This window comes from Schistocerca cancellata, chromosome 3 (assembly GCF_023864275.1).
Source record: "Schistocerca cancellata isolate TAMUIC-IGC-003103 chromosome 3, iqSchCanc2.1, whole genome shotgun sequence".
In the NCBI taxonomy this organism is placed as follows: Eukaryota; Metazoa; Arthropoda; class Insecta; order Orthoptera; family Acrididae; genus Schistocerca; species Schistocerca cancellata.
The window spans coordinates 685,281,877-685,296,420 of NC_064628.1; the positions used below are offsets into that span (position 1 = coordinate 685,281,877).

The 14,544-nt window shown below is 36.7% G+C and overlaps 1 protein-coding gene across 3 annotated transcripts in view; it reads right to left on the bottom strand.

Moving 5' to 3' along the window:
- Window positions 1–14,544, bottom strand: part of LOC126175666 (RISC-loading complex subunit tarbp2) — a 130,382-nt gene that overhangs the window by 55,050 nt on the left and 60,788 nt on the right. For all 3 annotated transcript variants that reach the window (XM_049922579.1, XM_049922577.1, XM_049922578.1), the window contains exon 4: window positions 8,554–8,735. In XM_049922579.1, the coding sequence (XP_049778536.1) occupies window positions 8,554–8,735 (182 nt within the window). The remainder of the gene's footprint in view (window positions 1–8,553; window positions 8,736–14,544) is intronic.

Here is a 14,544-nt window from a genome sequence, read left to right on the forward strand (position 1 = left end):
GCGACCTTTGTTTAGTTTTAGCTTGATATGTCACCTCTGTATCTATTATCAATTGCTCTTTACATCATTATTATTATTATTATTATTATTATTATTATTATCATTAATATTATCATTATTATTATTATTTTGAATTTATTTCCTGTTCTTCAAAAACAAACTTACTGTTTGAGAAAAACGTTGTGAGGAAGATAACCCCTGTAACCTCGAAAAAAAAAAAAAAGAAGAAGAAGAAGAAGAAGAAGAAGAAGAAGAAAAGGCAATTAACTAAAACAAAATGAGGAATTAAGAAAAGTGATATTTTGGTATAATAACCTCCAGTCTTAATATCCTAAGAACATTGATTGGAGCCAACTTATTTAGGGAAATACTAATATTTGTAGCAACAATAGGTGCTCAGAAATATCTCTGATCCATTCCTGCACTCTATCTTAAGTTTTGCAGTCCTCCATCTTCACAGCTCTCACTAAGTGGTGCTATCACTGACACTTCAGTCACCAACTCCCGACACTAACCACTATTGTTTAGAGAGTGAATGCACATTAGTAATGTGCAGTCGTGGACCAATGCAGTTAATGTCACCACTACAGTAGCCAGAAGACGAGGAGCTAGGTGACTAAGGATGTCAGTCAAACTGAAACACCCGTGGGTGACTTTTTGAAACTATCAGTGGAAAGAATAGCAAGGAGAGACAAAATTACCAATTTCTTTGTTAAAAGGTAATAGTTAAAGTAACAATAAACATGACCAGAAATGACTTAGATGAAGTGAAAAACTGATGGTAGATTCAAACAAGAGTTATGACTGCAGGTATCAAATCAAAAGAAATAGTTAAATCTCTGGAGAGAATGTTTAAACAAAGAACTAAATAATCAAAATAAAAAAATCAGAGAAATTGTCAGCCACCTCTTAAGCTTTAACCAACACAACATAAGCTATTTTGCTGAATTAAATGTTAATGTGACCGAAGTTGACAAACTGGAAAAACAAAGTTAAGTCGAAAGTAGATAAGACAGTTAAACTATATTAATATAATTAGTGATCAATTTAACAATTTAAAACTAATATTAGAAGAACTTATTAAAAATAATGGTTTTTTTCAAAGGCAGTTTAACAATAGTTTAGAAGTACTGCAAACCAAAGTCATGGAAATTGTGCAGGAAGTATCATCTGATGTAAATGCCCACAGATAACTTCAGAAGATGGTTTCTGGGATGTAGCAACTATGTTATGGGAAACAGACAAGAATTAAAAATGCTAAAGAATCAGTTGAACTGAACAGTCAATACTTGCACTGAAAGAATTATTTCGAAAAAATTCAGCTAGGAAAATTGGAATACGATATTTATCAGTTTGAAGGATAAATTTGAGGAATCTGAAAATGGAGGAGAATTAAAAGGAACTGCAGTGTCCTCACTCATAATGACAATAGCAAACGTAAATGAGTAACGGGAAGAATTTCATCTAGAAAGTGGAAGTCACGTATCCAATAATATTCCATGTTTCAAACCTGAAGGGGAAATACATCCTATTGTCTTTTAATGAACCTCTGAAGATGAAAGAAACCCAGAACAGGAAAGCATTAAAGCACTAGTATGAAGAGAAATATTGGTATAAGTGTTAAGTTCTTAGGTGAACCTGTAAATGAGAGCCATCGGATGAGGGTATTAGTAGCATGCCCACCTATGTATGGGAGAAAATGCTTGGGAATGATTGATTAATAGTCTGTTCAATTTTTAGTCACTTGGAACAATTGCATATCCTTAATAAAGCTTGTGAATAAGAAGTGGAGAAAAAAAAAGGATCAAGATACACAAAGGGACACTAAATTCCATCAGAGACCAACATTAAGCAAAAGTAGCTGCTACTGTAAAGTAAACAAACAAATTACTGAAGAGCCCTATGGAGGACTCAAATATAAAGTGAGAACAACAGCTAGGAACAGGTCTTGCAACGGGGAAAAGTATACAAACAATTGTTGAAGCTGAGGATGTGGAAAACTCTTTGGAAAGCAAGAAACTGGTTGCTCCAAGAGACCATATAGTGAAGATCAAATCAAGTGGTGCATTGGAGAAATGATAATTGCATGAAGGAGCCACCAGTTATAGATCATTAGAGACCAGATTATATGCATCATAAAAACCTTAAAATATGGATGCAAATATGCATGAAAAATGCTTAAAAATGCATGAAATGTTGACATATGTAAGATCAAATAATAATAAAACATGGTAATTACTGCATGCATTATATCTCAAAGTTGAACCTGTGCATAAAAACTATGAGGAAGAACGATGGCCACACAAAAAATTGGTACGTTTAGAACACTGATATCATTTTCTGAATACTTTCTGTTAGAGATCAGGAAGGGCGCCTTTCTGAGATTATTTTCTAAAAATTTGCAAAATGGGGATGCCTACTGTGTTTCAAGAATTGTTTCTTCTTTGCTATTGTGAGTAATAAGTGGATGCGATGCACGTGAGTCACAGCGAAACAATCTATATGTACTAGACCAACTTCAAGATATATCGCACGCAAAAGGACACACTGAAAAACTCGGTAATATTTCATTTAAAAAACAACATACAATCATGAATTCTTTTAACAGCATTAACTTTTAATTAATACTATTGGACCAAAGCATCATCTACAATTTATTTTACATTTTTCTACTATTGTACACACAAATGACCGAGTACTGTTCCAAATGTTCGGTAGTAAGATTGCATCTTTGATCACTCAAAACATTTTTATAAGCAGAAAAGGGCCATTCTACATCAACTGAGTAACTGGGCAGTTTTGAAATTGGGTGCTATGTTGGCATTTATTGTCTCTGGCAAAAGTTCACCCGGCCCATTAATAATTTGGCACAAGGGTTCAAAGCCTGGGTTATTATTTAAAATGTTTTCAAGCTTTTCTTCAAGTTATCTGGTAATGAAGAGTTCACTAGAATAATTTTATTCATTAATTGAACAGATTCATTCAACGCCAAACCCTGAGTTTCAAGCTTTTTAATACTTGCAGGGACATGGGAAAAACGAGTGCCAGCAATGTCTTTTTTAAAACCAGAATCAATAAAAGCTTCCTTGCACTGGCAAACTGCCAAAGCCGCAACGAGTTACCACTGGTTCAGGAGGTAAAGACACACTTTGTAATTTTTCGTTGTAGGTCTTAATGCGAGCAGGAGCCTTTAGAAACACACTGCAGTTTCATCAACTGAAATCCAGATAATGCTGTCCTTGAGGTCATTGCGTATTTCTTCCAGAACATTCATGTAAATAGCCAGTATGTACTTTTTACGCAATGTTGATTCATCTGGTACATTTTGATCTAAGCAACATTTGCACAGAAAGCCTTTGAGGTTAGGGTTTGTAAGTTTGTGAAGAGGAATATTGCTTGCAGTGAATGCTTCACATGGATCCATGTTAAACCAACTTTTTTGGTTACCTTTGGACAAATCCCTGCTGCTGCAACTTGCTGTTGTTAGAAGTTGTTGTCGTGGTCCTTACTTCTGAATTCATGCGATATGAAAACTTGTCTTGACATGCTGGTCTATTTGAAACTTTTTTTTGCACGAAAAGTTTTTCTTGCAAACTCAAAAACATAAAACAATTCCATCATGTAAATGTTCCAGGACGGTCAGCTGTCCAAGGAACGACATATCTTTTTCCGGGTGGCATGGCACACAACCATTACACCCTACACATTGTAAACACATTCAATTGTGTACAAGTAAATAGAAAGCTATACTGAAACAATGGACATGCAACTACAAGTTTGCATAGTTTAACTTAACTGTTGTCAACATGCACAATATGACAGCAGAGAGGATTAACCGGGGGCATGGGCACAGTAGTATTGACTCACTCTGCCCGTTCCTGCTCCTCTTCTGTAATTGATTCACTAGGCAGTGGCCTCTCTGTTAGTGATTGCAAGCAGTTCTAGGTCGTGATCAATCTGTGAGACATCAAAACTAGATCGAGCTAGAGACTGTCCATCTAAATTTTTAAAATATTGTAAACATAGAGCAAAAATACTCATCGTCACTAGTTTTTAATTAAAATATGCAATAACTGGTGAAAAGGAGCCAAATACGCAAATGCATATGCAACGTGAAAATGCATATAATCCGGTGTCTATGCATCATAATGATTTTTAAGCTATGTACTGGATAGAGAATTAAGTTATAGGGAAGAGTTTGTATACATATTGTATTTTTCTGACAGCAGTTAAGAAAATGCAGCTCTAAGTTACCAGTGAGTCCTAGAGCAGAATACAACAATACAACTTGGTGTTTATTTAGTATTTACTGAAACAGGCCATTACCAGCCAATTATTTTCAGGTCATAACATACAGAAAAGTGCTTTGACAGACAAATGATGATGAAACAAGGGAAACAGCTCAAGTCATGACCAGTGACTGACAATACCTGCCCTGAATGTCAATTAAATTTTTGCAAGCAGTAACATTTTTTGTAATTTGTCAGACTTTTATAGGGACAGGCTTTGTAATGGATTGAAATTCTCCAGTTTTAAGTATCTTACAATAATTTACATCCTGGACTAAAAATGGACACTGAGGGCTATAATTTGGTACAAATAAGGTGTGTTCAGATTCTTCAGTACTTTAGTGTCGTGCAGCAGATGGTGTACAATCTTTTTTTTTTTTTTTACTTTTCCTTAGATTACGTCCCTGAGAGGGCATAACTATTTTCCAGGGTACGGAAGTATCTGGAACTGCTTAAGGGAGTTCCCTGTTGGATTTGAAATTAATTTCATTTGAACATATAATCGTAGCAGCAGCCAAAATGTATTATCAAAAACAACAAGATGGGATATGGTCTCCCAATTTCTTGAGCCACTACACAGTTCTTTTTCCAAAATACGAGGGTTGCCCAGTAAATAATGCCCCATATTTTTTTTCTCCAGAAGTATTTATTCCACAACAATCAAATTTACATATGTGAAAGACTGATGTTTTGTCTACTTGCTTTATTTTTCCACATAATCTCCTTCAAGTTCGACGGCCTTTTTCCAGCGAGACACAAGAGCATGTATTCCCTGCCGGTAAAAATCTGTACTCTGCCTACGGAGCCAGGTTGTCACTTCGTGAATCACTTCTTCGTCATCAGCAAAACGTCTTCCACGAATGAAATTCTTCATTGGCCCAAACAAGTGAAAGTCTGAAGGAGCCAAATCGGGGCTGTAGGGTGGATGGGGTAACACTATCCAACCCAGTTTCGCGATGTGTTCACAAGTCCTCAAACTTGTGTGAGGACGAGCGTTATCATGCTGAATCAAAACATCCTGTGGGTTAACATGACGCCCAAGGCGCCGGAAGCGCTGCTTAAGTTTGTCTAATGTTTTGACATAAGCCTCTGAATTTATGGTACTGCCTTTTGGCATCACATCAATGAGAATTACGCCCTCGCAATCCCACAACACAGTCATCATGACTTTTCCGGCTCAAGGAACTGTTTTGAATTTTTTCTTCTGTGGAGAATAAGCATGACGCCATTCCATCGATTGTCTTTTTGTTTCGGGCTCAAAATGATGCACCCAAGTTTCATCACCTGTCACAATCCGTGACAAAAAGGCCTCCCCGTCAACGTGAAAGCGTCGCAACAAATCGAAAGAAATGTCTTTTCTTTGGGATTTGTGATCGACAGTAAGACACCGAGGAACCCATCTTGCACACACTTTTGAGTATCCAAGCTGATTGATAATCACATCCACACTTCCTTTGCTTACTGACAACTCCAGTGCCAATTGTCGAGTCGTAATGCGTCGATCCCGTCGAATGAGAACATCAGCCCGCTGCAACATGTCAGGCGTGACAGCCGTGGGAGGCCTTCCCGACCGCGGCAAATCTCGGAGCTCCGCAGCACCGCCCTCTGATGCTTTCACCCTCTGTGCCCAGCGACCAACAGTACTCCTATCGACTGCAGATGTTCCGTAGACTGTGCACAAGCGTTTATGAATATTGCGCACGGTTTCTTCCTCTGCTACGAGAAATTCTATCACTGCACGTTGTTTATGACGGATGTCACCTGCAGACGCCATTTTAGAACATTCCTACACCACCGCTCTCTGTCGGAGGAAATTGAAACTTTGCGTACACACGCGGGAAACTTCAAATAACTCGCACCTAAAGTGTCACATTTCTAATATTTTTTATTTCGGAGAAAAAAAATATGGGGCATTATTTACTGGGCAACCCTCGTAATTAACATAAAACACATTTAAAAATTCTTAGAGCATTAAGACTTTCCATTAGTGTCTCAGCCCATAATGTTTAAGAATGCATTTATAGTCTGCCCAAAATTACTTTAGGATTGATAGCGAAGACTGAAGTGCTCGAGGGAAGCCCACACATTAGGCCCAGGCCACTTTTTGCCAACATTCCATAGCAGCCATAGCAAACCTCCGAAGCTACCAAACCTTCGCCCCACACAACACAACACAACACTTGCTGCTTGCAGTGAGCTTCAGTTGTAATCAGCTTGCTGTACTGTGTGATCACAGTGCCCACTGACTAGTGTGTGGCTTTTTACATTTGTAGGAGTTATTCTTTTATTTGTTGTTACCATTATCTGTTGTTTGTTTAGGTCAATGATGTCAGTGGGAAGTTCGTCAAAAGTTATATGTGGAAAAGTTCTATAATGTTCTCTTGGCCAGGGAACTGCCATACAAAGGCAGTCACAAGAAACTGTTTGCAAGTTATGTGCCTACTTTGAGAATGAAAAACTTAATGGTGACCCGCTGCTCTTCATTAACAAAGTAATCTACAAAACAGTTGCAGCTTTGAATGTGAACAAAAAAACACTACTGTGAAAAGGTTGGGAAGGACATGTTCAACAAAGAAAAGGAAGCTGAATAACCAACAAAACTTACAACTTCTTATGGATAAGTGGACGACCAATACTGATTCATTTGCAGAAGAGAGGATTCAATTTTTTTCAAAGTCCCCTTCCTGTTCTAAAAACCAAACCTGCTATTTGAGCAAAAGTTGGAGAGAAAGATAATTGCTACAGTGCTTCAGCCAGCAATAAATTCCATTAAGCTCAACAGAAATCTGTTATTCCAAACACTAATGATGCTGTGCATAATGTAATTATAGAGGAATGGCACGTGCCTTATCTTCACAGTGACAATGTCAGCTGTCTCACAGCCAATCAAACAACTGACTGTGATGGATAAAAACCATCAAATTAATGTGTCACTGCCCATATTCACCTAATAGTTTTTTGTTTAATTATGTAAATGAAAACATGGGTGGGCAGTGATTTATCACCACCTTCAGAAACTGCTGCATCCTTCCAAAACCATATTTTTGACGTACCAACAGTAGACTAGTAGACTGGAAAAAATGTTACCTTGGTTGGTGTGAATGGATACAAATATAAATTTCACAGACACATTTTTTCAGGAACAAAAAAACAATTTATACAAAAACTGTTTATAGCTATCCTTAGGACTGTTATGTCCAAAATTATTTGGGATAAATGGGAAAAGATTCACCAACTTGAGAGTTTCAAACAATATAGTAGTCCTCGACACAATATGATTGAAAGGCTTTATCCGAGAGTTGCGAAAAAGTGGACATTCAGAAAAATCTGTCTAAAACAAATGTTGTGCACAATAAGTGAGTAAGTGCAATACCATAGCTATTGAATAACACCAGTCCAAAAAATGTTATTTTTATCAGGGTCAGGTAAATGATATCCAAGAAGACTTAAAACCCGAGGTTTTTCACCAAATCAAGCTAGGTTGGAGAGCTTATGGAAGAAGGATAAGGGCATTTCTAGATCTAATATGCCAACACACATAATAAAGTTGTTTTCTAACAATGTGTTCTTCTAGTACTAGCATACTGCCATGCAACTTTGATTCTAAAGAAGTTTTGCAAAAGAAAACTACCAACAGCTCAAAGAGCTATGGAAAGGTCACCACTAGGTCCCACTGAGAAAGATCAGAAACAAAGACATAAGAGCAATAACAGGCATTCAGGATATTGTGGAAAGGGTAAAGGCTCAGAAATAGATAAGGACAGGACATATCACACAAAGAAACGACAGGAGGTGGACAATGGCAGTACTGGAGTGGTGTCCCAGAGAAAGAATAAAATAGTGGGGCAGACCACCTGACTGCTGGGATAAAGACCTGAAGAAAGTTGCAGGTTCCAACTGGCAGTAGACAACAGGAGAAAAAGGCGTGAAAACAGTTATCAATATTGTATTTGTTAGTTTAAGATTAAAGTGGCTACATCCTGCAAAGGCTGAATTAACAGAACAATAAGTAAATACAAAAAATTCTCTTATCACTGTTCTTACGAAAATTTACAAGGCAGTCATAAAAGTAGTGAGTGATGTTGCAAAAAGAAAATACTCAAATGGCAATAGACTATACAAATAACAAGCACAAGTAAACAGATAGCTAAATGTGTCACCATAATCATACTCTGTGCTGCAGATAGAACACACATTTTCAAAACAGGAATGGAACAGTAAGAACTTACGGAGCAAGTACATAAAAACATCAGAGATACATTACCTGTTTCTTTGTATTTAAAAACATAGCATGCAATTGTAAACAATCGTTCATGAGGTAATCCTTCTTCATGCACCATTTCATAATTGGGTGGAGGCCATCGTCTTGACATGCACATTTCCTGCAAAGAACCAATTGGGTTTCCTGGTATCTTGTTGTCATATGGTGATAAAATTTCAGTCTTTCTGCAAAAACAAAAAAAAAAAAACAAAAACAAATAAAAAATAGAGAGCTGATACACAAAACAGTAACAATACTATGACATACAAAATCTTTCAGCAACAAAATATTATTTATATTCATGGAAACAAGCTCCAATTAAAGTGAAATTCTGGTTAGCTGTACAAGTTGTTTTCAGTGACAAATATTACAATCAGGAAGGCCGAAGAAAAGTTAATACTATCAGAAGTATGTTCAAGAAGAATGGGTACACTATTTAGGAAATAAGATGCAGTATCCATCCCACATTGTGACTGCAAACAGATGAGTCTCCCCAGGGAGAACTGCATCCCATCGCCCTACTTCAGAAAGGAATAGAACTAAGTGTCTTCTGCCCACTGATGAGACACAAGTGTCCTCAGCATAGTTAAATATGACCTCAAACTGAAAAAGCCACGAGTGTTCTTGTAACTGAGGGAAGAAATTCATTAGACAAACAATGACAGCAGCACACACGAGACAAAGACATGTACCACACCAGACTGCTCCAGCCCAAAAAATCATCTTTTTTTGAAAATTTACTTATGTGAAAACACACACTGCAGTACAACGAAACAAAAATCTTTTGACCGTGACATCAAGGACACCGTGGATATTCACCTTTCTTGAAAACTTGTGAAAAGGGACAATGGGTTCACTAGCAGTAAAGTATATGGTATACAACATTAAAATAATTACACATTTCCTTCCAGTGCACTTCTGATGATGGCCACCACTGAGATTCGAAGCATTAGTGGACATGTGACTGATGGAAACAACCACCAGCCCCACAATGCAGGCCAGGAGAAATGATAATAGGTGCACGCAGAGCAGACAATGGGGTACACACCATGTGACAACTCTTAGTTTGATAAGTTTTAAATGTGGCTGCTTGGTACAGTGACCATTTCTACATTAAAACTGAAACAAATGAGCCTCAGTCACTATTATTTTTAGTCTCACTGACCAGGTTTCAACACTCCCAAGAGTGCCTTCATCAGAATTAATTCACTAAAAATAATAGTGACCGAGGGCTCATTTGTTTCAATTTTATCTTAGTTTGATGTTGAAATATTGTGCTATTTTGGCACACACATCCAATGCTGATAACAGAGAATTTATCCTTTAAGACTTCTTTCAGGGAAGACTTAAGCCCCAGTTAGTAGGGAAAGTGGTTCAAGGACACAGACATTTGCCTACACAGGGTGATTCATGAAGATATGCAAATATTTTAATACATTATTCTACAAGTAAAACTAAAGAAAAAAGTTCATATAAACATAGGTCCACAAATATTTAGTTATGGAGTTACGGCTAATAAAATATTTTGCCTGAAATTTAGCAACTTTGCTAATATGAAGCCATCACAAAACTGTACAAGGTTAAATGGAAGCACAATTTCCATTTATTTTGTTGTTATTGGTCTGGTAAATCTATTAAAACATATCCCAGACATGCATCTGCAGTAGTTTTCCAGAACATCCAGAGAAGCAAAGATTATTATAGGAGTAAATTTGTTTACTTTGCATAAAGAATGTAGAAACGTTTGTGTCATAGTTGGCAACTGTTGAGAAGTTGCTGCAGTCGTTTCCCAACCTTGAAATGAGTCAGTTTTCTGTATTGTTCAGTGAAAGAACATAACAACAACAGTGTATTTAAGTGAAACCACGTAGTAACTGTTGTTGTTTGTAGGTTATTTATGAAAATGGATGCCTTTCAAATTTATGACAGAGGAATATGCCGATATGGTGTTTATTTATGGCAAATGTGATGGCTGTAGTTAACAAATATCGCGTACATTATCCAACTCTGAGGATTCCAAATGCATGAACCATTAGTGGAGTATTTTGTATGTTATGGGAGACAGGTTTTCTACCTAGTATTCATAATCAGTACAAGCAGTCGATACGTGAAGATGATGAGAGGGATATTGTGGATGCTGTTCAACATAGCCCAGGAACCAGTAGACAACATATCTCTCAACCATTAGGCATTTCACAATCTAATGTATGGTGTACACTGAAGTACAACAATCTGTATCCTAACCATAAACAAAAAGTGCATCATTTACATCCAGGGGATCCTGCCTTTCACTTGGAGTTGTGCAACTGGTTAAATACTAATTGGCAGTTACACACATACATTTTATTTACTGATGAGGCACAATTTACTTGAGATGGTATAAACAATTTACATAATGAGCACGTATGGTCTGAAGCAAACCCACATGCAACAGTGCAATGCAATTTTCAACAGCGATTTAGCATAAATGTGTGGTGTGGTATAATCAACACACACTTTACTGAACCATTCATTTTCCTAGCATGCCTAATTAGCAAGACGTGCTTGCAACTCCTTTAAGAAGAAACGCCCCGCTTGCTCGAAGATGTTTCACTTGCTACACGATTATCAAATGTATTTTCAACATTACAGTGCACCATAACATTTCACGAACACCGTTACTACACATTTAAATGACCATTTTCCCGAAGACATGGTGCCCCATGCTTGTGGCCACCCAGATTGCCCAATTTAACACCAATGGATGTTTGTGTGTGGGGATGGATGAAAGACAGTTTATGAGGACAAAGTCAATATATGTGATGCATTACTTGCTCACATAATGAATGCAATAGATGAAATTAAGAACAACCCTGTGAAACTGAAATGAGCAACAACATCTGTTCGTACAAATGCACAGCTAAATGCATTGAACTCTGTGGAGACATTTTTGAACATTTATTGTGAATGTATAATGAAACAGTATGTACACTGTACAACACTGAGTTTTGTTTTTTTTCAGTTAACGTGAATTTACATGTGCTGTGGTATTATTAAAAGCAGATTATCTGACACATTCATACAGTTTCAGTTAACGTTATTACCATCATTTTTCCAAAATTAAATTCTCTGCAACTTCTGTTGAAAACTTTGTGCAACTGTATGGCATTTAAAAAAAAAAGGGCCAAGTAGTTAATGAATTACAAATTTTACAAAATTACTTCTTTGTTTCTCTGTATGTTCTGGCAAACTACTGCAGATACACGTCTGGGACTTGTATTATTAGATTCACCAGATCAATAACAACAAAATAAATGGAAATTGTACTTTACTTTAACCTCGTATAATTTTAAGATGGCTTCATATTAGCGAATTTGCAAAATTCGAGGCAAAATCTTATTAGCTGTAACTCTGTAACTAAACATTTGCGGACCTATATTTATCTGAACGTGTTACTTGTAGGATAACATATTAAAGTATTTGCATATCTTTGTGGATCACCCTGTATAGGCTCCCAGTGGTAGGTGTCAAAGATTACATTGTAATGTGAAATGGGATTAATATAGCGATTTGGGTCACTATCAAATTCTGTAAAGAAGGGCAATTGTGTGATGATTAAAATGTCTTGAGACTAGGAACAGAAGTGAAAAAAGCAATACCGAAAAGTAGGACTTTTGCATGCTTAAAACAAAGTGAGACTCTGGCAAGTTTGAAATTTACTTTCTCGAGAATTTTCATAGAGTTGCATCAAACTGCTATGGGTGATTGCTACGTATGTTCTAAACTTCACGTACCATGAATATATTTTTAAAAAATTACAAAAATCCAATTGCCTTGTGGTCCCCTTGGAAGTCTTTCATTCGCCTTCCCTAACACTGAATTCACCTGATGATCCCACTTCAAATTGCTTCTAGTTCATGCATGATATTACATGCTGAAGAGACACACCATTAGCCTTGTTATCAGATACTACACAATACTCTCTCTTTGTTATAGGTTTCATCTTACATTTAAAGACAATTGCTACTTGTTACACTTAGTGGAGATTCTATCCAAGTCTTCCTGCAATTCCTTCCAATCATCCAATGATGATACTTAAAGTGTACACAACAGCATCATCAGTGAACAACTTACAGTGCTGCTTATCCTCTATAATAAATCATTTGTGTGTTTTGAAAACATGAATGGCATCAAGTACTGATGAGTTGGAGCAAGAAGTGATATGAAACTGAAAGAACAGCATGATTAAATACCAGAGCAAAACAATGTTCATCTATCCAACTGAGATACAACCAGCCGCTAAAAATACTGTTTGATAAATGTTCTATTAACAAGAATCATACAGACACAGATGTCACTTCTAGTGCAGGAACTGACAAGAGAGCAAACAATCTTTTTTAAAATGTTACTGGCAAGACACACCAAATAGGATGGACCCTCAGAAAATCTTCTGTGATCTACAAGTGGAAACAGTGACATGAACAATTAATTCTGTCCTCTCCCAGTGTGCAGTGCCAAAATGAGTGAAAAATGCACATAATGCAAGAGAATAAGTGAACAAAGCAGAACAAGATGTGATGTTTAAAATCAAAGACTACAATGGCTTCATAAAGAATGCCTTAATATATTTAACAAAATCAGTGTGTCCTAAAGAGAATACCAAAACATACTCAGAAGTGGAGGATGCAGATAGAAAACAACTCCGAAGTCTATAACCTGTTAACTAGTGTAAAAGAAATGAAAGATCCTCTTCACAAATGAAAGATCCTCTTCATAAAGTTTATACTACAAGGAATGAAGCTTTCATCCCAGAGAAATTTATTTTTAAGTTCATGAGGAAGTACGCTTAGTTCATAACCAACCATCCTAACACATGATCTTCAACACTTTGCTTTTATCAACATAATGACAGATGTTCAACAGATTTGCTTCTTAGTGTGTCATGGTTTTGTGTGTCGATGAAGTCAAGCTGTATCAATTCCGGTGCATTCTCAGGCAAAATGGCAAGAGAGTTCCTCAATAAGTGACTCAGTGGATTTATACTGTCAATTTGGTGATACAAGCATTGAAGGCAGTTATCAAGTTACCAATATTTTTGTTAAATGTACTCTTAAACCTGAAGTTTAACTTTTCAGTCACTTTCTTCAGTTAGGAAAATAGGTGTAATTGCCCAACTTCTGTTAGGTCTGAAACAGATTTAGCTTACAATTAAACGATGAAATATGAGAATGCTGAGTATCAATTTATCTTTACTTTCAAAGTCACACATTTATATGGTGATGTCAGTCCGAAATGCTGAATCATTTTCTTTTATTCAGAGATATTTCTGGTCTTTTCAGTCCTGAAAATTTCAGTTTCTATAAATCCTATTGTGTAGGAGAGCCTTCAGGGATGTGGATCAAGTGAAGATATATAGTAACAGACACAACCATGCACTCCTTATTTAGAGGTGCTGTTAAATTTTGTTGTTTGTGTATGATTTTGCATTTTAGCAGACACTGTCCAGCCTTACAAAGACAACGTAATGGTTGCAGCTGGTCATCAAAAGATGGAGAAATGGACAAAATATACTAGTTTCATACTTGCAACAGTCCACTAAAAATGAGGGAGAGTATTTCAAATTTCAATGAACCTGATTTTTGAGCATAATCTTTGACAAGAGATTAACCTGGTTTCCAAAGCAGAAAGCTTTAAGAACAAAGCGCATAAAATCATTGGCCAGTATGGGAGGCAACAACAGACAAGCATGCTGTATAGACAGGTCTTGTCTCCTGTAGCGTTGATTCTACAATATCTATATAAGTTCTCAGATTGATTTGAGAACATTATTTACTGATTTTCTAGGGCCTTTTGCATCAAGATGTTATATGCTTCCCATCATGGTGAGCCTTCAGTGATCTGGATTTTTTACATTACCAGGCAGAACCAACCACTGCTAGCTACTCTGTAAAGTACACCAACACAAAATTCTGACTGGTGCTGATCTATTCACACTGATAATTACAGTAATTATTA